Below are 23,426 nucleotides of genomic sequence, written 5' to 3' on the forward strand. Positions count from 1 at the left end.
TGAACAATTAAGGCTACCGCGGTCTGACAGCCCGGAGACGCTCCATTTGGTAATTAACCTAGATTGTTTTTCCTTGTTTTGGACGACCGAGCCTCTTTGATACATTGCAGGCACTCGAGCTACCCGCGGCTCTCCAGCCTAAGTGCTGTTACTTACAAATGGGAGCAGAGACACAATCAAATCAGATGTTGCGACGGGGAGGGGGGCCGGAGGAAAAGGGGGCGGCACAGCCGCGCGACAAACGTGAGAATGTACTCGAGGCGAAAATCCCATTCGCTGAGGCGCAGACGGCTTCCCCGTTTCATGTACAGAAATAAATCAAAAGCCGCGGCCGCTTGCCTGCTCTTATTCTGCTCAGGTGCCGTCATTAAAACCCCATTAAAAGCTGCTGAATGAAACTGTAAGTGCTTCACTAAGAGCCGCCGTGAAGGTAAGTCAACATACATTCTCATCTCAGGAAATTATTCCGGAGCCATTCGCCATCCATCCCCCGCATCCCAGATATGGCGCCGAATACGCATTACCTGTAGCTCCAGACGTATGTTCTGCAACTCGGTCCCTCTCCCCAATTTAAAAACCCTTTGTCTTCGTAGCTCCGCTTCATGTAGCCATTGTAACTCTATTTTAATATAATGACTCACATTCTTATGTCTATTAGTGTCTCACTTCCTTCGTCACCATTGTGGCTTGTCTTGTAACAGGATTTTGCATTGATCATTTTGCTTGTTAAAATGACGGCTTGATTCTGCGGCCTGAATAGAAAGGCATCATTATATGAACTCCAGACATAAACCCGCAGAATACTTATATAATAAAAATATATTCTTTTGTGCAGTTAATAAATCTGGAGTCATTAAATGCTGACCGACTGAGTTGTCTGGCTAATGATCTTTTGCACTAAGACAAGGTCATATAGCGCACAGCTGGGGAGTACATGGCGCGATTTGGCGATGTCCAGGAGGTCTATTAATAGGACTCGTACTCATATTTTATCCTGGTTTATATATTGTATAGTCTATGGTTAAATTGAAGAAAGCAGGAAACTCTTTTCAGATGACCCCAGCAGGTCACCAGAAGTGCCTATGCAGATTATAACGCATCCTCTACATCTGGACCTTTTGTGGATGAGACCAACTTGTTTTGTTGGTTTTTTTTTTTTTTTTTCCAGGTTGTTTAGTATGCAGATTTGTTCTGATCAATCACTGGCTCGGAAATGTATGACTAATTTATTTATATTCCAGTGAAAAGGGGCCAGCGTCGTTCCATGTGTGACGTCAGATTGTGCGCTAAAATACTGGCAAACGATGCAGCCGTGTCCAGCTTAGCGTGCAGCATGCTGAATACACAATAAGCATAAACTCCGACCCTGCAGCATACACTCTCTCATTATCACCATTATGTGTGATTGGAATGTTGCCCTGGTTATTCAATATCTCATGCAGTGCAATTAAACTCTGGAAGGTGAACCCCCATCACTGAAACTGTACTCACTGCTAGCTGATTTTTCTCGTCTCTTTGTTCCAGCTGCAAAGACGCAGCGCGTCTAGACCGCATGAACTTAGAACTTCATTTCAGTACAAACCTCATTATTTCCAAAACCAAAAATCCCTTTTTTGCAAAGAGTATCAAGTAACGATTCAAAAAAAAAAAATCAACCAATTTAGTAAAATATGTGTGGTAACACTCCATTCCTTGAGAAGTAACTAACCTCTGTGTAAAAATAAAACATATTTACATCCAAAGCCGCAAACTTTATTATATCAATCTTTGTTTAATGTATTACAGAGGGGAAAAAAGTGAGTCTGGTTAGGAAAATATGTTAAATATAGTGAAGCCTGTCATTTATTAAAGTTCTATCAAGTTCTTAAAAAATGCTGATGAACTGTTACTTGAGTGGTTAAATGGCACAGAGGTGCGTGCAGGGTAACTTATACTGTGTTTTCCTATTTTTAATGCAAAATTCACCTTTGAGTTTGCAAAACACGAAAAAAGAGCATCAATACTAAGTTTTTATGTTTTTTCTTTTTCTTTTTTTAAACCGTCATCTGAACACTGAGACATTTGGACTGCTATTAGTTTTTGAATTTTCATTTCTTCACATTTATCTTAGACTGGATGGGGTGGTTCCACAGGGTCGCCGTGTTTTCTAACACCGGACTGCTGCCTAGCAAACAAACTAAACACTGAACAAATATGCTGAAAAGGCTGAAAATGTTCAACGTCATGTTGGGAAAGACTGCAGTGGGGGAGTATTTTACTGGTAATGAACCATGTGATGCTTTTGGAGATGGTGACACTGAGTACTCTGGTGCTTCGGATCTTTACGCACACGTGTGCACGAGGCCAGATGTATGCACAGACGCACACGCATGTTCCTGCGCAACACACACAAAAAGGGCAGCAGCAGGAGTGTCACTACTGACCCGCCTCATCGTGGTACGCCAAGTAAGCCCCCCTCTGAGGCGCCGAGAGCCACAGCTCTGGCTGGGGGCCACTCTGGGGCTGAGCCCCCCCAGCCCACAAACACCATGTGTGACCTCTGCACATGTAATCTGAGCCAGTAAGTGTGGGTGGAAATGGCAGGGAGGGGCACGGAGCCTTTTACCCGCCGCATGCATCCAAACCACGATCTGCGTTCGCCTCTCGGTGGGGGAAGTGCAGAGAGGCGGGGGGGGGGACGAACGTAGCTGAAATTAACGCTGCGTAGCTCCGTTCAGACCGCGATCGCTCCCGGAACGCGAACCGGCGGAAATGGCTGCCTCTGATTGGGCGTGAGTGAAAAGCAAGGGCTGAGTGACAGGCTAGCTCTCTCAGGAGAGATACAAACACGAAATGCCGTGGAGGCAGCGTTTCGTATAAATGCTCCGAGCAATGAATTTGAAATGAATAATCAAGTAAATATTCAGGCCCGTGACTGGTTCAGTGACTGTCGTGTATGTCAGAGACTTTTCTGTCTCTGATTCAGTGTTTCAATGGGGGGGGCTCCAAGGGTGTCTGGGACCCCCCTCCCATAAAAGCTTTTACCTCGGCCAGCCATGCTCTGACTGCCCACCCAGGAACCACCCTAGACTTCTGACACAATTGAACACTGGGCTTATGGTAGCCTAAAGTAAAGGTCGTTTTATACTTCTGTGCTGAGTCTACCCAGAATGTATGCAAGAGGCCTGCGCCAATGCCAGCATTTATTCTTGTACGCTGGAATGTCTGTGTCCTCTGCAGCTACACCGCCAAAACATAGGAAACAGAAGTTAGCAAGCTTTGCAATTTTGTTGATTGTTCCTTTTCGAGATCATACATTTAAAAATCTGTTTTTACCACCGTTTCTTTTCATGAGCTCACCAAGCCAATCATAATTATTTTTGTATTTGCTACTGAAATTTAACTCCTTTTTTGCGTTATGAATATTGCCATATTTATCGCAAAAAAAAAAAAAAATCACGTCTGAAATTCTCCAAGTGTGAACTGCTGCTGCAAGCATGTTTTCTTTTTAACAGCATGAACAATTGCGACCGTGACAAAAACAGCAGGCTAGGAGTGAGCTAAACACAACTAAAAATCCACGAAGCTGGTGACAGACAACAGCAAAACAGTTGTGCGGGAGGAAGAGTGATGCTCTCAAGAAGACCAATCATGGTTGTTGCGGTCTGCGTTGCCTCGACGTGTAGGTGCATTTCTAGAGAGGTGCGTGACCGGCATTGACGAGGCTATGCTGTACCTATAAGTATAAATAAGGTTTAAAGGTTGCGGTTAGGGTTGCCATTAGTGTTGGAGCCAGGGCTGGCAAGCCTAAATCTAGCCCTAATACCAACCCTAAGCCCAGCTCTAAACCTAACCCTAAGCCCAGCTCTAAACCTAACCCTAAGCCCAGCTCTAAACCTAACCCTAAGCCTAGCTCTAACCCTATATACCTTTATATACGTTTGTTACCTACTGGTTGGATGAAGTCCCTTTTACTATTTTATCACAGCCTATGTGCTGAAGTTAACTACAGTAAGCAGTGACATTTTAACCATCCATACACTGATGTTTTTTGATGTGTTACTGTAAATAGGCATATGTTCTAATAATGTTAAATTGTGGTTTTTTTTTTTCCTGAGAAAATATATGTGTGATCCTGTACTGGGTAAGTGGTATGGGAAATATAGATAAATAGGAATGTGTTTGTGTGTGTGTGTGTGGGGGGGAGGGGGATTATGTGTATATTACATTGTGGGGACCCATGTGATAAAAACCTGTTATTTTGATGTTGTGGGGGTAGGGGTTAAGGTTGTCAGGTTGGGAATAGAGTTTTCCCCATTGAAATGAATGGAGAGTCCCCACAAATATATAGTTACAAACCTGTGTGGCTATGTGTGCGAGTGTGTGTATAACACACATACACTCATAATATGTGTGTTTCTTAGTGCTCAGTTGTGAAGTGTCTGCATTTTTACATAATTAGTTAAATTATTTTGTGATTGTGTATTAAATACTGTTTTACTGAACGCTTGCTTTATACAACAGCAGCTCCTAGTGGTCATATATGGAAATACACCGTAGTTTATTTAGTACAATATTGCAGATTTTAAGAATCCTGGGGAGCCTAGGCAAAAAAAAAAAAAAAAAAGACATGGGGCCAATCCACCCAACTTAAATTATCATTATCAGCAAAGAATTTAATAAACACAAGTGCTTTTATTTTCACTTTTTTTTTTTTTTGAAAAACAAAATACACAAATAAAGCAGAACTATTGTTGCAGTATATTATGTAATTACCACCTTCAGGAGCCCCTCCCAGCTCCGGGCCCCAAATAATGGCCTGCCCTGCCTGTCCTGTTGCTAGGCCTCTGGTTGCAGACATACACTTCTGTGAAATGGGTCTCTGAACTGCTCCCAGTGTGTGGGCGTGTGGCTCCGTGATGGACTGGCGTTGTGACCATGGTGTATTCCTGTCTGTGGCCCTGGGACGGACTGCACACCACTGATTGCTCTCCATACACGTTTCTTTGATGCAGCGTACTGTGAATTTAAATAAGTACAAACGGAACTGGCACGGTAATATTATATACCATCCTTTTTGTATCATTGCCCTTTGCCAGTTTGGCGTTATGAATTTGTCACTGACAAATTTTAAGCCAGGTTAATGTGGCTTAAGCAGCAACTGCCAGCATTACTGTTTACATCTTTAGCCATGTGCAAATACAACTTACAAAGGTTACAAAGCATAGTTTGTTACTGAAATAATTCTTCAATACGGGTAACGGCGTCCGCCCGCGCGCCGTACGGGTAACGGCGTCCGCCCGCGCGCCGTACGGGTAACGGCGTCCGCCCGCGCGCCGTACGGGTAACGGCGTCCGCCCGCGCGCCGTACGGGTAACGGCGTCCGACCGCGCGCCATACTGGTAACGGTGTCTGCCCAGTATCAAATACAAATACAGTCACGTGCATGACCATAATGGTGGTTATGAAGATCAATTTGAAATATATCCTAAACTTACAGTTTCTAATAAAGGACATGTGGATTATTTCACGATAGACAGAAAGATATACAGATGAATGCAGGCAAACAGGGGCTTGATGGATTTATGGATGGATAGATGAACAGATTGATAGATGGATATCTGTCATGTTCTCTTGCATATAATGTAATTGCCTGTACATTGCCGTCCCAGTGCTTATCATTTGAATGTGTTACAGGGTTTGTGTTGTATATAGGTCTTGTGTTTTATTTTATTTTCTTTAAATCAATCCACAGTCATGTCACCGAGGAAAATGAGTCCAGCTGAGGGTGTAGCCTCCGGGAATAATCTTCTACATCCTTTTTCATATGTATAATATCATTAAGTTTCTTCTGGCCTGGGAAAAATGCCTAATAGCAGTTCAAATTGACACAAATTATACCCATATATGTGGTTTCATTTTATAAAAAAAAGTTTGATTTTCTTTTTTGTGAATTTGGGGTTAAATGAGGAGAAAATTGTTTTTGAAAGGTATGAGTGATGCAATCAGAACGACACTCCTTTCGCCTCATGAAAGCTGCCTGTTTTGGATGTAGATTTTGAGAGAGTAGACATGTTATCCGATTTCTGCCTTTATAAAGATGTGTGTATTGTGTAATGTTATGTTTGAAACGTTAAAAATCACTACCAGAATCTTGGCCTGGCATTAGTCTAGTATGAGGTAAGATGTTTTCAGAGCTATACAAAAGAACTGGGGATTAAGTATTTTTCAGACAGGATTTGATATTTTTTATGGATCGTTATGTATTTGTGTTTATGAACGCTAACAATATTCACTAATTGATCTAACAAACCCCATGCTATAATTAACAGTGAAACAGGAAACAATGATTTATTTTTTTTTTTGCACAGTCATTAAGATTGAAAATCCATCTGGATGTGTGTGTGGGGGGGGGGAGGGTATCTTTATATTCCATTGTGGAGACCAGATGTCCCCACAATAGGACGAAGGCTGTTTTTTTGACTCAATTTTATAATAATATGTGACTTAAATCAAAACAGTAAAAATGCAGTCTCTTGTTTGGTTACTTATGGGTAAGGTTAGGGTTGGGTAGGGCTTAAGGTCGTCATGTTGGGATTAGAGTTTTGCCCATAGAAATGAATGGAGAGTCCCCATAAAGATAGGAATACAAACATATGTGTGTGTGTATGCACCTCCATTGGACTGAGTTACTGCATATGTATATCTGAGAGTTCCACATCACTAACCGGCCCTTCCCACCATCCTTAACGTGATGTGTAACATGCATGAAGCGTGTAACACGCGGGTTATCATCTAGGAAAGGCTGGCCTCTGCTGTTATTCCTGGCCTTTTGAGAACAAAAGAGGCAGGAGAGAGAGACCGCAAGCGAGGACGGATGAAACTGAATATCCATAACACACTCAGCTCGAGATTAATGGGTACTTTATTCAATAAATTAAACAAGCAGCTTCATGTAGATTAGAAAATTCAAAAAGTACATAATCAAAATACATGTAGAAAGCCATTAATCTGGAACCACTGTACAATACAGCAAACGGTTACCAAAAAGACACTCGGAACAAAGGAACAGTCTCACCCAGAAATTAAACAGAAAATCCTATATCTGCATTAAATAATGCACAACGATTTACGCTGTCTTACAAAAAGAGGCAGGTTTATTTTTAGTGATTCAGACCTTAATGAAATTTCACTCTAGCACACACATTATAAAAGAATATTGCATAAGTCTATGTTACTCATATTTAGTCAAGGTTTATTAAATTCTATAGGCAATCACATTCCTATGAAGCAATTTCTATCATGTTAGCTACGAAATATTCAAATATTATTTTGAATGCATTAAAGGGGATGTTTGTCAGATGGGCACCCAATTGGTAGAATTTGCACATAGTAACAAATTAAGTTCTACAACTCAGATACTATCAGTTAAAAAGTAAAATAAGAGCAAAAATATTTTAAAAAGCTTTCTTAGCAAAAGTGTTACAAATTACAGAACACCGCCACACAAAAGGTTATAAAATCACACTAAACAGAGTGTCTATCCATTGTAGAAACATTTTAGGCAAAAAAAAACACTGGCAGTTTATGTAACAGTAAAGTTCACAGATTATAAATCCATGTGTATTTCACTTTATAGCTGTCAGGACAGCTGGCAGAAAACAGGTCCTCACAGTCAATTTGTTGACCCATGTGGTGCCTCTGAGTGTCTGGCGGAAAAAACTGGGAGAAATTCGTGAATGTAGCTTCTCCTTTGTCTGTAGTTCAGACTTTGCAGAAAAAGAAGGAAGGGTCATTACCTGGCTGTTTGCATCTGACAGCTGTGTTACACTGTTTCTGAAATCCCTTTTAATGTTTCATTGTTATGCTACAGCTCAAAGGAACTCCTGCGTCGATAATTCGTAACCCCCCCTTCTGTGTGAGCAGCCACACCTTGGCAGCAGCAATAGGAACTAACCTTCTACTTGCACGGAGTTCTTATTAACTATTGCGATTACACAAAAACACGGAACTACGCGGCCTGCAAACCTCGGCAGGAACCCCTCAGCCGTTGTTAAAGGCACAGATGTGATCGGCCGCTGCGGGCACCCCCATCTGTGTAGTTAGCTGGCGAGCCTTCCTATGCCAGGGTGCGGTGGGGCGACCACTGTGCCAGCAGCTCATGGCACAGTCTGTCCTCAGTCCCCCCCCCCCCCCAGGAGTGTGTCACACTCCCCCTAGTGGTGGGGATGACCAGACTCTGTGGCTCAAAAACAGCGGCTAGCTGCTATCTGGCTTGCACTCCTCTGAGTCCACAGCCTGGTCTCTAGAAGAGTTTTGGGACTCCTCAGCTTCATCTCCCTCACCTGAGGGCAAAAGCACAGCTTGAGACATCTGTCCATTCATCTTCAGTAACCATACATCCACTAAGGTAGTGATGGACGAAATGACACCTCATGAACCACTTGCTGTATTTTTTTACCCCACTAGATGGTGCTCTTGGTTTGCTTTTGAGGCATGATTTGTGTTCTTTTTTGAATAGAGAGCACCATCTAGTGGGGTCAGAAAATACAGCAAATGGTTCATGGAGCAGCATTTTTTTTCCTTCACTAACTATAGGGTGTCGGAACAGGTGGAAAGAAGCTCATGCCAAATATGATGTAAAAAACAAAAATTAATCCAATGCATTAAATGTATGACCATCAAAGACAATTGTAGCAATCCTATTTGGACAGCAATCCTAATTATCAGAAATACATTCATCATTCATAGCACTGCTGCTTATAGGAGCTACAGGATAGTTTGTCCATTGGTGGTGATGTGGTTGCTGATTTGGTATCTGCTGCAAAAGCTTTCAGGCAGATGGTGTGTCATTTTTACTATCTATATGATCAGAACACCATTATATTCAAATGACGACTTTACTCATTTTACAGCTCTATTTGACACAGCTTTGTATTTCACAGGGCACATTCACACCACATTCACCCATGCCACATTCACATCACATTCACCTACACCATATTCACATCACATTCACCTACACCATATTCACATCACATTCACCTACACCACATTCACATCACATTCACCCACACCACATTCACATCACATTCACCCACACCACATTCACATCACATTCACCCACACCACATTCACATCACATTCACCCACACCACATTCACATCACATTCACCCACACCACATTCACATCACATTCACCCACACCACATTCACATCACATTCACCCACACCACATTCACCTACACCACATTCACACCACATTCACCCACACCACATTCACATCACATTCACCCACACCACATTCACATCACATTCACCCACACCACATTCACTCACACATGCACACCTTTGGGCAATTTGGTAACTCCAATCAACCTACCAAAATCACATGACATGATCATTTCTGGCTAGAAAGCTGATTTATCATATCTTAAAATATGACTTTTGATTTACATTTAGGGAATTTACTCTAAAATGAGACAAATGAAAATGGAGGGAAGGTTTGAATGAACTGCCTTTATTGAATTGTGAGCCCCAATGTGACAGAAATGACGAAGGACTCACTTGCTTTATTGATCTCAAGCTCTGTTAACTTCAGGGACAATTCTCTGGAGTCCAGATCGCTGGAGTTCCCCAGGATGTTGTGTAGTGCGTTCCGTCGCCCAGTTCTTCCTGAGGCTATGAAGTCTGCATATGTTGATTCAACATCAGTCATCGCTGCCACATTTCACCATAGCAGGGCCTGCTGCACAGGTTCAGATGGACAGCATGAAATGTTAGTTTTGTGTCAATGGCACCAGAAGATTGTTTATCACAGGGTTATTCAATTACAGTCTTGGAAGGCCAACAGATAGTTTCCCAGTTCTCATTACTGCATTAGGAGCACAGTAATAGAGGTGGATGGATTTGATCACGCCAATTAACATCATTGTCCTACAGAAACTGAAACTTTCCTGGACTCTTGAGATGTAGCTGATTGGTTCTAGTTTCTTATTTTTAAGCACTTGTCTTCAGTAACATTCCTGAAGCATTGACTGTTTTTCATTCTGCTGAATAGTAAAGTTTTGACTTGTTTTAGGTCATACAGTATAAAGTTAGTGCACTCCACTTTAATCCATCCCTCTTCTAAAAGTTATACATTACAGGGTTGTAATGTTTAATTAATTAACTAAATAAACTAACACAACTTGAGGGGTGAAGGACTTGAGGGCAGGTGTTGGGGCGAAACAAAGGGGGTTTATTGATCTTAATGAATATAGTCTGGAAACAAACAGGAGCACGAGGGATTCCAAAATGGGCGGACTGGAAAGGAAAGACACCGGCAACGGGAAGGCTTGACATTAATGACTGGACTTAGGAACAAAGGACTGGGAAGCACATATATATGGGCCTAATGAGGGAGCTAATGAGAGGCAGCTGGGAGTGATTTCCAGGAAGGAGAGGCGAGATGAGCGGGATAGGCGTGGCTTGTAAAGGCCATGACAGGGAGATGGGCAGAGATATGACACAAACAATTAGTTGAGTACAAGATTAATTTTTGATTAATCAATTATAAAATATAGAATTTTTTAAATATTAAACTAATAGTAATAGTTCTTCTTTCAGAGAAAGATACACTGCTTACAAATCTATATCAGGTTTTTAACCTTCATATATCTAGGTTGAGGACTCTGATCGAATGGTACAACAGAAATTTGACTTGAACTACGACTTGAACCATTAATTCATCTTCTTATCACTGCTGCTCTACTCGCAATCAGTAGGCTTCTATTTGCTAAACATAGACTTGAATCTTGTAAGAAAAACTAGAGAATGATATGATAAGCAAGTCCCCTGAAGTGCCCCACAGGTCTCTAAATGAAAAACACTAGGGAAGGAACCATTTTTTTTAAATTTGGGCCACCCTATATCCTCTAGGGCTTAACTGGGAGTGACCAATGAGTGGCTGAGTCAAAATATTAATCCAAGAGCAAGACAGGGACTGAAGTCAAACAGGCTCAGCACTGGAAGTGCATTAAGAGCTTTGTGGTTATACAGGCTGAGCAAGACAGAGCTGTATCCTGGATGCACCAAGCTACAGAAAATGCTGACATCTTGGGTTTAAGAAATGGGCTTAGTAGTATGTTCTTTGATGGCTTTGGTGGCCCGGAAGTACACCAGAACCTGGACATGCTTACTGTGATGTGCATCAGATTTGAGAGGTTCTGCCCTCTAGTGCACAAGTGGGCTCCTTATACCGAGATGAGCGGGAGAGAGACTGGGCTCCTTCACGGAGCTGCTCACAGCTGATACAATGAGCATGGCCACAGCTACGCTGTGAGCATTCACACGGCCACATTAGGCAGCCTGCCCGGACCGCAAGAACAGATGGGCGGTTTTGTTTGCTCAAAATAAACCGACAGTTGACTGTCACTTATTAAATAATTCAACAAGTGAAATATGCACAGAGTGTCACAGCAATCACGGCTCGTCCGAGCACGGGCCGGGAAAGCCCGAGACGTTTATAGACATGTTCGGAGGTTCAACGAAATTCAGCTTGTTACATTCGTGCCAGTTAAATGAAATACATAAGATCGTACAAAATTAATCACTGGGGTGACCGGGCTTATCTGCTAAATCATTCATATGAATATACCGAAATATGAACTTGTACATAACCCACATTAAATGGAGCATTGGTTAAAGTCACTTTCTTACGATTCCATAAAATGATTTACGATACAAATTAATGTACCATAGAGCCCCTGTTTAAGATAAGGGTAATGGCAGTATGTTATTATAATGAAATATAATTAATCGCAATTTTGTGGTTAGACACATGATTTTGTGTATTGCATTTTTGTTGGATTTTTCTGTGCGAATGCTACTTGGAACCAGAAACTGCATTTACTTTAAACAACGACGCTGCTGTGTCACCACTTAAACAGTTCAGCGCATGGATCAATTCCTTACTTTTAATTTAAATATAATTCGGGCGTATTTGTTGTGTATTTGTTGTAAAGGCGACACGCATGTGATACATGATATGCGTTTAGATTTGACCCAGTGCAACATGCTGAGGAAATTTACAAAACAGCAGAAGATGGTAATGTAAAACCCCCCAAGAAATGTTCTCCAAATGGCGTAAACGTTGTGTTCTTGTGGGCCCGGACACAGCGCTTTGTTCCAGATGCGGTGGTACCGTCAATAAAAGGTTTCGGAAACAATAGCGAACCGATGTGATGCACAGCTACGGAGATGGGGCTTATAATACAACTATCATCTACAAAACTGGATTAGTTTGTAACGTGTTTGATGATCGGGTCATTTACCAGTAGCCTAGGAAACAATAGGAAACAATACAGTACAGTACAATGTGCATCCTATCACCATTACCCGACGATACGCTGCGGAACCTACTGTATTTTAAATTGGAATCTTACCTGCTATAATCGTCTATGCATTCATCGGTTCGGAAGCTGTATTTTTAAAACATGGTAATGAGATTTTTGTAGAGAATAAAACCGTCGTCCCATACATGCTTTTTTGTTTGTGCCAAAGACCCTGTCTCATACCACCATTACTCGCTAGAGGCTGCGATCCAATCAAAACGCTTTTGCCGGATTTGGAGTACATTATGCATGACCTACCTTCATGCTATGATGACAGCCTGGTTAATGCATCATATTGAACGTGTTTTCTGGAAGAGGAAACCTACAACAAACGTGCGCTCCTTCCGGCTATACGATGCGCCAGGGCACAGCTTCCAGCATCAGCCATTTCCCTGTCACAATGACGTCATCTCCCTCTACAGTATTTTCCCACGGTAGCTAGGTAGAGGAGACTTTTATTATACATTATTATTTTTGTAATCATGTTTTTTTTTTTTTTTTCCTTTCCGTAAACCCGTACCCCTTCTGCTAGCGCCACATTAGGCTATTTGAACTAATAAAAGACTATTCGTTTCTCCAGTCACTTGAAATAGATGCGCAAATTGAGAAATTTAGTTTCATTACTATTTGACAAACTGGCAAAAGCGAAACAATCGTATTACACGTATTACACGTACCTAAAGTTTTGCAATAACAGCTGAATAACAATAGAAAGCCCGTTTCGTTTCTTCAGTCACACCCACGAAAAATGGATGGATATTATACTAGGAGATTCTAGTTAAGCACCTTGCTGAAGGGTATTTCAATAACACTAGGGGCGTCTCTAGCCATTGAAAAAATCAGAGGCCAAGTCAAGCTTACATGGGACTTGATTTTTTTTCTTTTTTTAAGGATGACTGGCAACGGTGACAAAATACTCGGGGCTATACTGATCGGACCAAACGACGCCCATTAATTAACGAAATGTCTTACTCTTAAAACGGTTTCCTCGCAGTCATTTGGTTCATATCCGTAATGACTACACTGCAGGTTGCCTTTATAGAAGCAGAACGTCACTGAATTATTTTATCTACTTCTTCCTAATAAATATTCATAACATTTTGAAGACCATCCGCTGTTTTCATCGTGTCCACCTTGCATTGGTGTGGAAGTACGATACAAGAGATTTTTAATTTTTTTTTTAGTTTTTGTTTTTTCAAAGTTAACTTTGGTTTCAGTGGTGTGCAGGTAAAAAAAAAAAACTCTTTCTTGGGATTTCACAGTCATAAACGTTGAGAAGGTTTACAATAGTTCCATATTTTTCCTTGAAACACTAAAATATGCATGCATCCTCTAACCGCGTGTGCTGGTTAGGTCATGTTAGATATAGGCTATTTGTTAAAAATGTTCATTCTCTGAAGATGGCATTCAAGCTTGAATTAATGATTTTTTGCTAGAAGAATTTTAAGATAGCTGCGTGCTGTTAGTACAGCTTACCCCCCTTTGAAAAGAGAGAATGACCTTCGCTTCGTCCTGGCTTGACCAGGAAGAGAGCCAATGAAATAGGTTTATACTGGACTGTGAAGCGGCTTTGGAGACGAGCTGTAGCCGCATCTCAGGGTGTATATGAAGGAAAGATGGAGGAGACTGGGGGTGAGAAATTGACTTTTTTTTTAAATTTAGGTATTATATGCTGTAGCTGCAGTCTAGTCTGTCACTGATACCATCTATAGATTGTTGAATAGTGATCGGTTACGTTTACAAAATACTGCACGTATGTTCATTATAGCAAATTGATGCCTCACACTGTATTTTCATTTTCTTATATATATAATTAATACAATAAAATAAGAAAATGGAAATCCAGTGTGAGGCATCTATATGTGACTATTATTACTGTAAGTAATCTATGCATTTTGTATAGATAATGTTTAATCTAACTGTAAAAACTAATGTCCGTCGGGTGACTGACCTGGTGAATGTCACCGGGAAAACCCGGCTTTATAATTTGTGACATTGATTTCGGCAGTTTTAGAAACTCCACCCCCCTGCAAGGAGCTGAAGCCTTGCAAGGTGTGTGGGAGGACGTTTTTCCCCGGAGTCCTGGTTAGTGGGCCGCTTTTTTCTGACCATAGTCACATCTCTCAGTTTCTTAGCGCGACTGAGACTGAAATCAATGCTCAGTTTGAGCGACATTGTATCGTATTCGCTATAAACTGTGGCTTTGCGTTTGCCGCGGTATGTCGTGTTGTAGTGAAGAAGTGTCTTTTGGAATGACGAAAATGAGTTAATGTGTATGCGGGATAACACAGACAAACACTAAATGACAAAAATACTGGCATGCATTATCAAAATATTTGCGTAACGGCGTATTAATATAAGAACGATCCAGTGTTATTTACATCTTAAGGGTAGAACAGCAAAATAACATGATATGACTGTTATGTAAAGTAACTTCTTTTCCAAAAGCTATCGTAGTGGTTATACTAGAACAGTCATGATTACTCGATTAAATTCGATTATTTAATAGGATCGAATAAAGAAAAAAAATCCTAATGATTACTCTGCAATATGACGGAAGGAAGGCTGCACATAAAGGATGAGGATTTAAATAAAGAGCGAAAGCTCATTGCTTGCAAGCATTTCACATTAAAAGTGAATGAAAATTCGATCGTCTGTCATTATTGTAGCGGAACTTCAGTACAGAATGGCTGCAATGCAAACACATGTTTAAAGAAGATATTCCGGTTTGAGTGTAGGTGCGCCCACGTGTAAACTTCAACCACAACCTTAGGGTGTGGTAAGGCATTCACACATCTCAAGACTGAGCTGTAATGGGTGTGGGATTTTTATTGGGTTAAGAAAATACAGGTTATAAAGAAAATGGGGGCTGCATGGAAGACAGCATGGGAAAGCCGGTCGCCACAGAGCATATGGCTGAGTTGGGGCCCCAAAATCGACCTGTCCCCCCTATAGAGGGAGACCCCCTCCTCCTCGGCAAATCCTGTCTACTGTGGCACTCGCACTTCTATGGACTGAAAGTGCCAATCCTAGCAGAGGGCCCAAGCTGTTTGGGGGGGGGGGGACGACAGCATTTCTAGCTATGCCTCTGCTTGCTGAGTTTCCTGACAGTCATTCCTCACTAAGAACAAACTATGTCCCACTTGTAGAAGAAGCATGTCCCCATCTGCCAAAAGAATGCAGCAAAGAAACGGAAGACGTTCAACTCCAGTAGACAGAGGGCGGAAGGGACCGATATTCCCACCATAAAGCCTTTGAAACCAAAGGTGAGTCTCCGTGACCACTTTCTCATGAAAGTATTTACACAGAGGCGATAGGTTTCACACCATGTGTTATATATTATATATTATTATGTATTATTAATGTTCTGTACTCATTAAACACCTTTCTTTCAAACTGTAAAATGCATTCATATTTCCATGTTTTACAAAAAAAAAAAACATGGATAAAACACAGAAATATTTATATCGTTAAGTATTACTTGGAAAAAATATTTTTCACTTTTTTAAAAAGCTCTTATCCAAAGGTTTTAACATTTCTCCACTAAGAGTGAATTTATTCCACTTGTAAAAGTTGCAGTAGAACTCGAGGGGGAAAGTTTATGTTTAAAATTCTGCAGTCTGCTGTTTTTTTGAGATATCCTCACACTACTTGGTGATGCAACATTGATTCTGCTCCCATGAATCTGCGAAAAAAAAAAAAAAAAGCCCGAACCACCCAAAAAGCCGTCAAACTGGCGAAGGAAACACGAGGAGTTCCTCACCACCCTCCGAGCCGCCAAAGGCGTGACCCAAGCCGTGAAAGAAGGGGGCCCCCTCCTGCCCCCGCCCCCGCCCTCCTATGACCCAGGTGAAGACTCCCGACCATCCTGCCCATTTGTCACTAATCAAAAATCATGTAGAAAAGAATATAGATCAGTGTTTCCAGTCCGTACCTCAGGGACCCGTGGTCGATCTTCTGTTTTTGCTCTCTCTCAGCTCCCAAGCAAAATCGCGGACTGACTATAGGTTCCCAAGGATGGGATTGGGAAACGCTGATATAGATAATGGAGTTCGTGACGGAGCAGAGGTTCACGATGCTTCACCTCCCATTCCAGACTACATCCAGTGTCCCTACTGCCGGCGGAGGTTTGGCCAGAGCGCTGCCGATCGGCACATCGCCTTCTGCAAAGAGCAGGCCGCCCGCATCCCCAACAAGGGGAAGATTGCCGGGGAGGGAAAGGCAAAGCTTCCGGCCAGGTCCCTGGTAAATCGCCGCCGCTTTCACATTTTCATTTGATCTCGTTTTGATTATTGTAATTCTCTCTGCACCTGTCTCTCACTTTCCGCACTAAAGAAACCAAAGAAAATGCTGCAGCTAGATTATTGAGCAGAAGCTGGTATAGAACCCACATCCTACCTGTTTGGGCTTCTCTACACTGTCTCCCAGTAAAATACAGGTTAGGTTTTGTTTAGGATTACTAGTTTCCACTAGCTTATACTTTTATAACTTTAACCCCTTTATTCCTTTATATTTTTATATGGTTTATATTTATAATAGTTTCTTTATTTATTTAGCGTTTATTCACTCTCGTTTATTTATATTACTTAGCTTTATTCCGTCTTGCTATTATTTGATTGAGCTGTACATCACCTGTACATTACCTGTACATTACCTGTACATTACCTGTACATCACCTGCTTCTGTCTTTAGTTTTACTGTAATCTCATATCTAAAGCACTTTGAGCTGCATTCCATGAATGCAAAGCACTATATGATGATGATGATGATGATGATGATTATTATTATTGAATGGTGAACAATGTTACACTTGCATGAGTGAATGAATCATTTGCTGTATTTTTGGGTACCACTAGGTGGTGCTCTTTGTTAAAAAATAAAACAAAAAGGCAGCAAGCCTGCCCCCAAAGTAAACTAAGAGCACCATCTAGTGCAGTCAAAAATACAGCAAATGGTTCATAAGGTGTCATTTTGACCATTGCTATTATTATTGACTTTAAAAGGCTCCTAACAGTCACACGCCCATGTATATCCATGACCTTTTGACTCCATATTCAGCAAACCGGACACTCGGGTCTTCTGAGAAGGACCTTCTTGTTACCCCCCCCCCCCCCGGTCTAAGTTGAAAAGAAGGGCTGTGAAGAGTCTTTAATGTTGTTGCCCCAAGGCTCTGAAACAGTCTGGCTATGGGCATTAATGGGCAGGCCCATTATTGATGTTTGAACATCTTTGTTTTCTTTCGGTGAGGCACAGATTCGGTATAAATGAACTCCTTCCTCACCTACTTCCTTCTGCTGTGTTTGCTGGACAGCAGCGCCTCAGCAGTCGCACGTGTCCTTTAGAAGGGTGGTGGTTTTGTTGACAGTACAAGCCTCCGCTGGCGAAGAGGGACGGCCCTGCAGCGGCCTCTGTAACATCTCCATCCTCACGGCTCCCTCAGAGATCTCTGCAAGGACAATATGGCGGAGGTATTGAACTGTTGCTTATGGAAAGTAGTAGAATGAATGCTGGTTTCAGTTCAGCTTAGAGAAAACACTCCTTTTTTGAGCCCCAATTTAGCTGGATCTCATTTTAATCTTGATTGTCTACAGTACAATGATGACCTTATTCTATGGGCTGCCTGAATCACATTTCATCAATTGAAGAACATAAAGTCAGGCTTTGTCATCATATACAGTGGTGGAAACTAAAGCTCACTTGTATTCCAAAGACAAACTTTTCCTAAATTCCCTAAATACACAGAAGTTTTCTTGATGACGTTTCCCGTAGACTAAGTGCCTTTTGGAAATTTGCCTTTCAATTAATGTATTAGTTAAGAACATAAGAACATAAATTACTTGAAGCGAGTAAAAAAAAAAACAAAAAAAACCCCACTTATGCCAGTTATATTTTAACGTGGTGCTGAATGGCCATGTGTGTTCCTGTGCAGGGAAACCCCCCAACAGAGCGCCCTCTGCTGGTCTCATCAGGAATGCCCCCTCAGCTTCCCCGCCATCTCGTTTCGGTCCCTCTGGCGCAGCGGAGTTCCCGCCTGGGTGAGGCTCCTTTCTTACCTGCTCTGCTACCATGGCGACACCTGGCTGCTGGGGCCCCCAGTGTGGCAGGCAGGACGGATGCAGGGGGCATTCTGGGTAAAGGACTGAGAAGCTCGATTGGCAAGAAGGGGCTTTGATATCGTACATTCAACCCCATCAGTTCACCTCCACTGCTTCAGTAAATATCCAGTCATAAAAATACATAAACATGAAATATTAAACAGTATTACTTCTTATGAATGAGGGTTTGTACTAAGAAGTCCAGTAATTATATTATCTGCAATTCTGTCATCATTTACATCATTACTAACTTTTGGGCATCACAATACCCATCTCATTAATATTTTAGGCATACTACTAATCTGCTTAATTGAACTGTGGGTGAAAATAACATTAGTATAGCGGGAAAAAGCTGCCGTCCATAATCTAAACCCCGGCAATGACACAATTTTATTTGACAGCAATAAACTGCAACTTAAATGGTCAATTTGATTTTCTGGAGGAAAAGTAATTGTTTAGATTAATCGACCAATCGGTAAAATAGATTAATCCATTGAAAAATAGTCATTAGTGGCAGCCCAACATAGCACAGGTCTACCTTATTTAGCTGACCATTCCAAGGTGTATTCTTTGCATTAGTGTACAGTTTCCACAAAATCAGGGTGTTGTTCAAGCTCACACTGTGGTTAGGAAGAACAGTGTCATTTTGTTTGCCTTTCTGCAAATTTGTGGTTTAGTTTTGGTTTAAAATCCAGGCCACCGTGTTCTCCCGGCTCGCTGAGGACCACACCTGGGATTGGAACTAACAGCAGGAGAGTGCATTATGCGGACAACAATTCCTTGAGGTACAGTCCTGCAACTCAGCAGCTTGGCTCCTGTTCTGGAAATTCAGTGTCTTATCCTTTGAAAAAATTTGCAGAAAGTCATGAATTACAGTACTGCGCAGAAGCCTTAGGCCATCAAAGAAAATGTTTAATGTTTTTTATCTGGGTAGTAAGTGTATATTTGCTCAAAACAAAAAACACAATTTAACACTTGAACATATGCAAACTAAGAGTAACACAATGAAAATGAACAAGAATTTGTTCTGTTCTCCAAAAAGTTACTGATATCTAGTTGGGTGGCTAGATGAACCCTGCTTCAGTTCCCAAACCTCTCCTCAGGGGCACCTCAGCCTTGCTACTTAATTCATTATTTTAATTAGTTAACAAAAGTCAATGAGGTAATAATTAGCCATAGGAGGTGTGTTAGTGGTCAAGTAAAAAGATACTTGGGTATATTGGGATGGTTGCTGCGAATACTGTGGTGACTTTAGGAGAGGTTTTGTAATGACTAGGCTGGCACACTTTGACGGGCATAATATCATACTTCAATACCAACATGAAGATCCTTTGAACATCATTTTCTTTTGTAGCCCAAGACTTTTGCACAGTGCTTTAAAAAGGTGCAAATTCTACTGATGGACAAAATGACGCTTCATGAATAATTTGCTGTATATTTTGACCCCACTAGATGGTGCTCTTTGTTCAATAAAAAGGGCATAAAGCATACCCTAGCGTAAACCGAGCGCCATCTAGTGGGGTCAAAAAATACAGCAAATGGTTCATGAGGCTTCATTTTGCCCATCACTAGCAAATTCTTTTCTGAACACTATTCTCCTTCATATGTAAATGCCATATGTGACGATTCTGCTGTTCTTCCTCTTAATAATGTCACAGTGAAGGGAAGAAGATGTATCAACATTTACTTGTCTCAGATATACTTGTCTCATTTGTTTATTCCAGAAATGAAGTTCCACCTGACTTAGAGGACCAGGATGGGTCTAAGTGGTCTAAGTTCTGCCACGAGTGTGGGGCAAAATACCCAGTGGAAAGGGCCAAGTTCTGCTGTGAGTGTGGTGTGGCAAGGCTGCGGGTCTGACCCCCATCTTGACACTAGGTGCTGCATGTAGACTTGCTTTTAAGCCCATCCAAGGACACAAGATGCAGAATTAAGATGCCAGCATAATGACATTTCTGCTAAAGCCAGCTGTGATGTCACACGCCCTCAAAGCCTGACTCAGAGGCTTTTGCTGCTTTCCGTTTGCTCAGGTTCCTTTTTGAATCTGTTTTCAAAGTGCAACATGTCATGTCCAGTAATTGGTCAGTGGTAGTACTGAAGTCAGGATTGGATGGTAGAAAGAAAAATGTAGGTCAGGGGTCTTGTTTTCTTTATTTGTGAAGGTTGGGAGGGTTGTGGGTTTGATTCCCACTCCTGGCTCTGTATGCATGGAGTTTGCATGGAGTTCTCCCCTGTTTGTTTGGGTGTCTTCACACTTGTCACAAACATGCTGTTAAACGAGTTGTCATCTCTGAATTGGCCATGGTGTGTGAATGTGTCCTGTGATGGACTAGCACCCCCTGCAAGGTCTCCCCTGCCCTATGCCCTGTGATGGACTGGCACCCCCTGCCCTATGCCCTGTGATGGACTGGCACCCCCTGCCCTATGCCCTGTGATGGACTGGCACCCCCTGCCCTATGCCCTGTGATGGACTGGCACCCCCTGCCCTATGCCCTGTGATGGACTGGCACCCCCTGCCCTATGCCCTGTGATGGACTGGCACCCCCTGCAGGATGTCCCCTGCCTTGTGCCCTGTGCTTCCTGGGACAGCCTCCCACCCTAACAGTAAAGGATATATGACCCTAAGATGGTTCTAATATTGTTTACTGATTGTCCTTAACAGACACTTTACTAACCCAGGTGAGTTATAGGAGAGTGGCAGTGAATGTGTACAAAAAAAAGATAATCATATCACATGTTCACATGCCAACGAAGGCCTTTGCATTTTGCACTTTCCCCGAGCTGGCTGTGTTAAGCGTACATATATACTTGAATTTATGAATGATGGCCTCTTCTGAATAAGTAAATGAAAAATATTTTTAAAGTGCTGAAGCAGCGGCTATTTTCAGACAACTTAAATGTTAAATAAAGTATTCAAACTGAGAACTTGGTGAATATGGCTTCCATTATTTTGTGTTTGCAAATTATTAGTAGGTCCTGAAACAGTTGAGTATTTAATAATCCATCCTTGATGCTAGTCTAAGTGTGATTTTTTTTTTTTTTACATTTTCATTTCATCTCTGTGGTTGAGGAGCAGATGCCCATTTCTCTATCCACAGTTCTGAACCATTAAAGGCGGTAGAATACTGGTGATCAAGCCTTACTGAAATTGGACGTTTCTTGTTCGGCTTGAAGTTAGCGGAGGGCTCCTTCATGAAAAGCGTTCAGTAGAAATGCGTGTAGTGGTAGTTATTATTTCTGTCAACAGGTGGCAGTGTTGCTTCATAGTTCCGCTGGCCTTCGCCCGCGGAGCCGGGGTGCATGTTTACACGGGATTGATCTTGGAACTCTCCCCTTTCCCCTTAACGTGTGGTTGCATATGAGAGAGGGTGCTGTCACCAGCCGAGAGCCAGGCCAGAGGGCTGGATATCAAACCCAACTTGAACTCAAATGTCACCCGGGTATGTTTTCACTTAAAGGCCCCCCCGTAGATAGCTGACGTCCTTATAATAAGCAGTACTGCACCTACGACCACAGAACGCAGTCACATCAAAGGGAAGCCGGGTATTTAACCGAAAGCATCCTGTATTGATGGGGAATGTCCCGGCTAGTGTGACACAGTCTTGTGCTGCTGTTTCCATCCTCCGCTTTGAAGCTCACATGACTATGCATGAGGAATTAGCATTTTCTCCCCGTGTTGGGGTCTGTTTTCTCCGGGTACTCTGGTCTCCTCCCACAGTGCCAAGAACTCCGTATGTTGTCCTTATGAATGTGTGAGTGTGTGTGTTTGTGCTCGTTATTGTGGACTGACGTCCCCTTCAGGATGGACCCATGCCCTGTACACCGTCTTTCCTGGGGTAGCCTCATATGACCCTGTTACTTCCATCTTCCTACCTCTTATCCTGATCCAGAAACCCAGAGCCTGTCCCAAGCAGCATTATTGGGTATGCCCTTAATAAACAGATGGATGGATGATGGATGGATGGATGGATGGAAGGAAGAATGTTTCTTTGTTTTTTAAGTAGATAGCAGCTGGAAAGAGATGTGTACGTCCTTCTTACGTAACTTGTTATCCAGTACAAGGTCGCGGTTGGAAGTGAATTTTTCATCTCCATAATTGATTACGCTTCAGTGCGATGAAGAACCTTGTGCCCCTTTACATGATAACTGGAACTGGAAGATGGATGTACAATCCTAGCATAGTTCATAACATTTTGTTGCCACTAGAGGGCAGCAAAAATTGTCGTCGTTTTCGTTTTTCCATTGTAATCGAACTTTTAAAAATATACATTACGAAGAAAAGATATGACAATTTTAAATGAAAGGAAATCTAGTTGTATCTTTACACTAATTATAAAACTGGAAATTTTTGCTTTTATTTTTTGCACGAGTTTCTTGAGCGTATGATTGGTTACTTTCTAAAAAAAAATACTCTTGCCTGTAGAAGACGATAGGGTATTTATTTTTGCCAGATATATATTTTAACTATAATGATTCCTCACCCCTTGTCTGGCTAATAGGGGACTAGGCTCCGGAATTTGGAGAGTTAATGGCAAATCTAATCGTATGAGTGCTGCGGGAGGAGCTGAGAAGAGCCCTGAAACATGCCCTTGGCCAGTACGAGGGAATAATCTCGTACGTTTTTCTCCACGGCGATTGCAGTATCTTCCTAGCCACAGATCAAAGCATTCCTGCCTATTAAAATGTACAAGGTCTAGGGTGTGTATATATAGCACGCTTTATTCCCTTCACTTCCCAAGCCAGGTTTCTGATTGGTAAACTGTGACAGGTAATATAAAGATGCATGAATGCATTTAATTAAAACGTTTATGCTCATCTGATAAGGAATCCAACTGTTTATTTACATCACATGCGTGTCTCTTCTGCGATTGATCCTGTCTCGATTGTGCGCGGGTGCCTAAACGATGAGCCTTTCATTTTTTAATCCCTCATTCAGGGTCCGAAGCGAAATGCGTTTGCTCCACATCCCGGGAGGTGT

The 23,426-nt window shown here is 41.9% G+C and overlaps 2 protein-coding genes across 11 annotated transcripts in view; one reads left to right on the forward strand and one right to left on the reverse strand.

Annotated features, from left to right (window-relative positions):
• The window catches only part of LOC111853789 (zinc finger C2HC domain-containing protein 1A-like), a 78,957-nt gene extending 57,599 nt beyond the window's left edge, over window positions 1-21,358 (forward strand). For 2 of the 7 annotated variants that reach the window (XM_072711086.1, XM_072711087.1), the window contains exons 5-11: window positions 15,503-15,619; window positions 16,061-16,202; window positions 16,450-16,598; window positions 17,719-17,821; window positions 18,283-18,388; window positions 19,144-19,233; window positions 20,173-21,358. In XM_072711086.1, coding sequence (XP_072567187.1) covers window positions 15,503-15,619; window positions 16,061-16,202; window positions 16,450-16,598; window positions 17,719-17,821; window positions 18,283-18,388; window positions 19,144-19,233; window positions 20,173-20,308 — 843 coding nt within the window. In that variant the 3' untranslated portion in view covers window positions 20,309-21,358. Of the gene's footprint in view, window positions 1-316; window positions 431-3,494; window positions 3,682-13,586; window positions 13,986-14,361; window positions 14,439-15,502; window positions 15,620-16,060; window positions 16,203-16,449; window positions 16,599-17,718; window positions 17,822-18,282; window positions 18,389-19,143; window positions 19,234-20,172 lie in introns of those variants that run through there. The other 5 variants (XM_072711088.1, XM_023831090.2, XM_023831091.2 and 2 more) reach the window with 5 other exon arrangements.
• Window positions 6,887-13,197, reverse strand: LOC111853792 (cAMP-dependent protein kinase inhibitor alpha-like). Of its 4 annotated transcripts, none has more exons than XM_072711093.1 (3): window positions 13,031-13,197; window positions 9,547-9,727; window positions 6,887-8,324 (listed from the first exon to the last, which is right to left on the reverse strand). In XM_072711093.1, the coding sequence occupies exons 2-3, from the start codon at window positions 9,695-9,697 to the stop codon at window positions 8,239-8,241; spliced, it is 237 nt and encodes a 78-aa protein (XP_072567194.1). In that variant the 5' UTR covers window positions 9,698-9,727; window positions 13,031-13,197; the 3' UTR covers window positions 6,887-8,238. The 4 variants fall into 4 exon arrangements, with proteins under 4 accessions (XP_072567194.1, XP_072567193.1, XP_072567191.1 ...); XM_072711092.1 differs by lacking the exon at window positions 13,031-13,197 and adding an exon at window positions 12,612-12,836 and having other exon boundaries at window positions 9,547-9,724; XM_072711090.1 differs by lacking the exon at window positions 13,031-13,197 and adding an exon at window positions 12,612-12,818.
• Window positions 21,359-23,426: the final 2,068 nt, after the last annotated feature.

Source organism: Paramormyrops kingsleyae, chromosome 4, assembly GCF_048594095.1.
Source record: "Paramormyrops kingsleyae isolate MSU_618 chromosome 4, PKINGS_0.4, whole genome shotgun sequence".
In the NCBI taxonomy this organism is placed as follows: Eukaryota; Metazoa; Chordata; class Actinopteri; order Osteoglossiformes; family Mormyridae; genus Paramormyrops; species Paramormyrops kingsleyae.

What these genes read in the sequence shown, in the direction of transcription:
- LOC111853792 (XM_072711093.1), bottom strand. Translation starts at nt 9,697, where the DNA reads ATGACTGATGTTGAATCAACATATGCAGACTTCATAGCCTCAGGAAGA. An exon ending in GCTTGAGATCAATAAAGCAA is followed by an intron (nt 8,325 to 9,546) that starts GTGAGTCCTTCG and finishes TTTTGCCCTCAG; the next exon opens with GTGAGGGAGATGAAGCTGAG.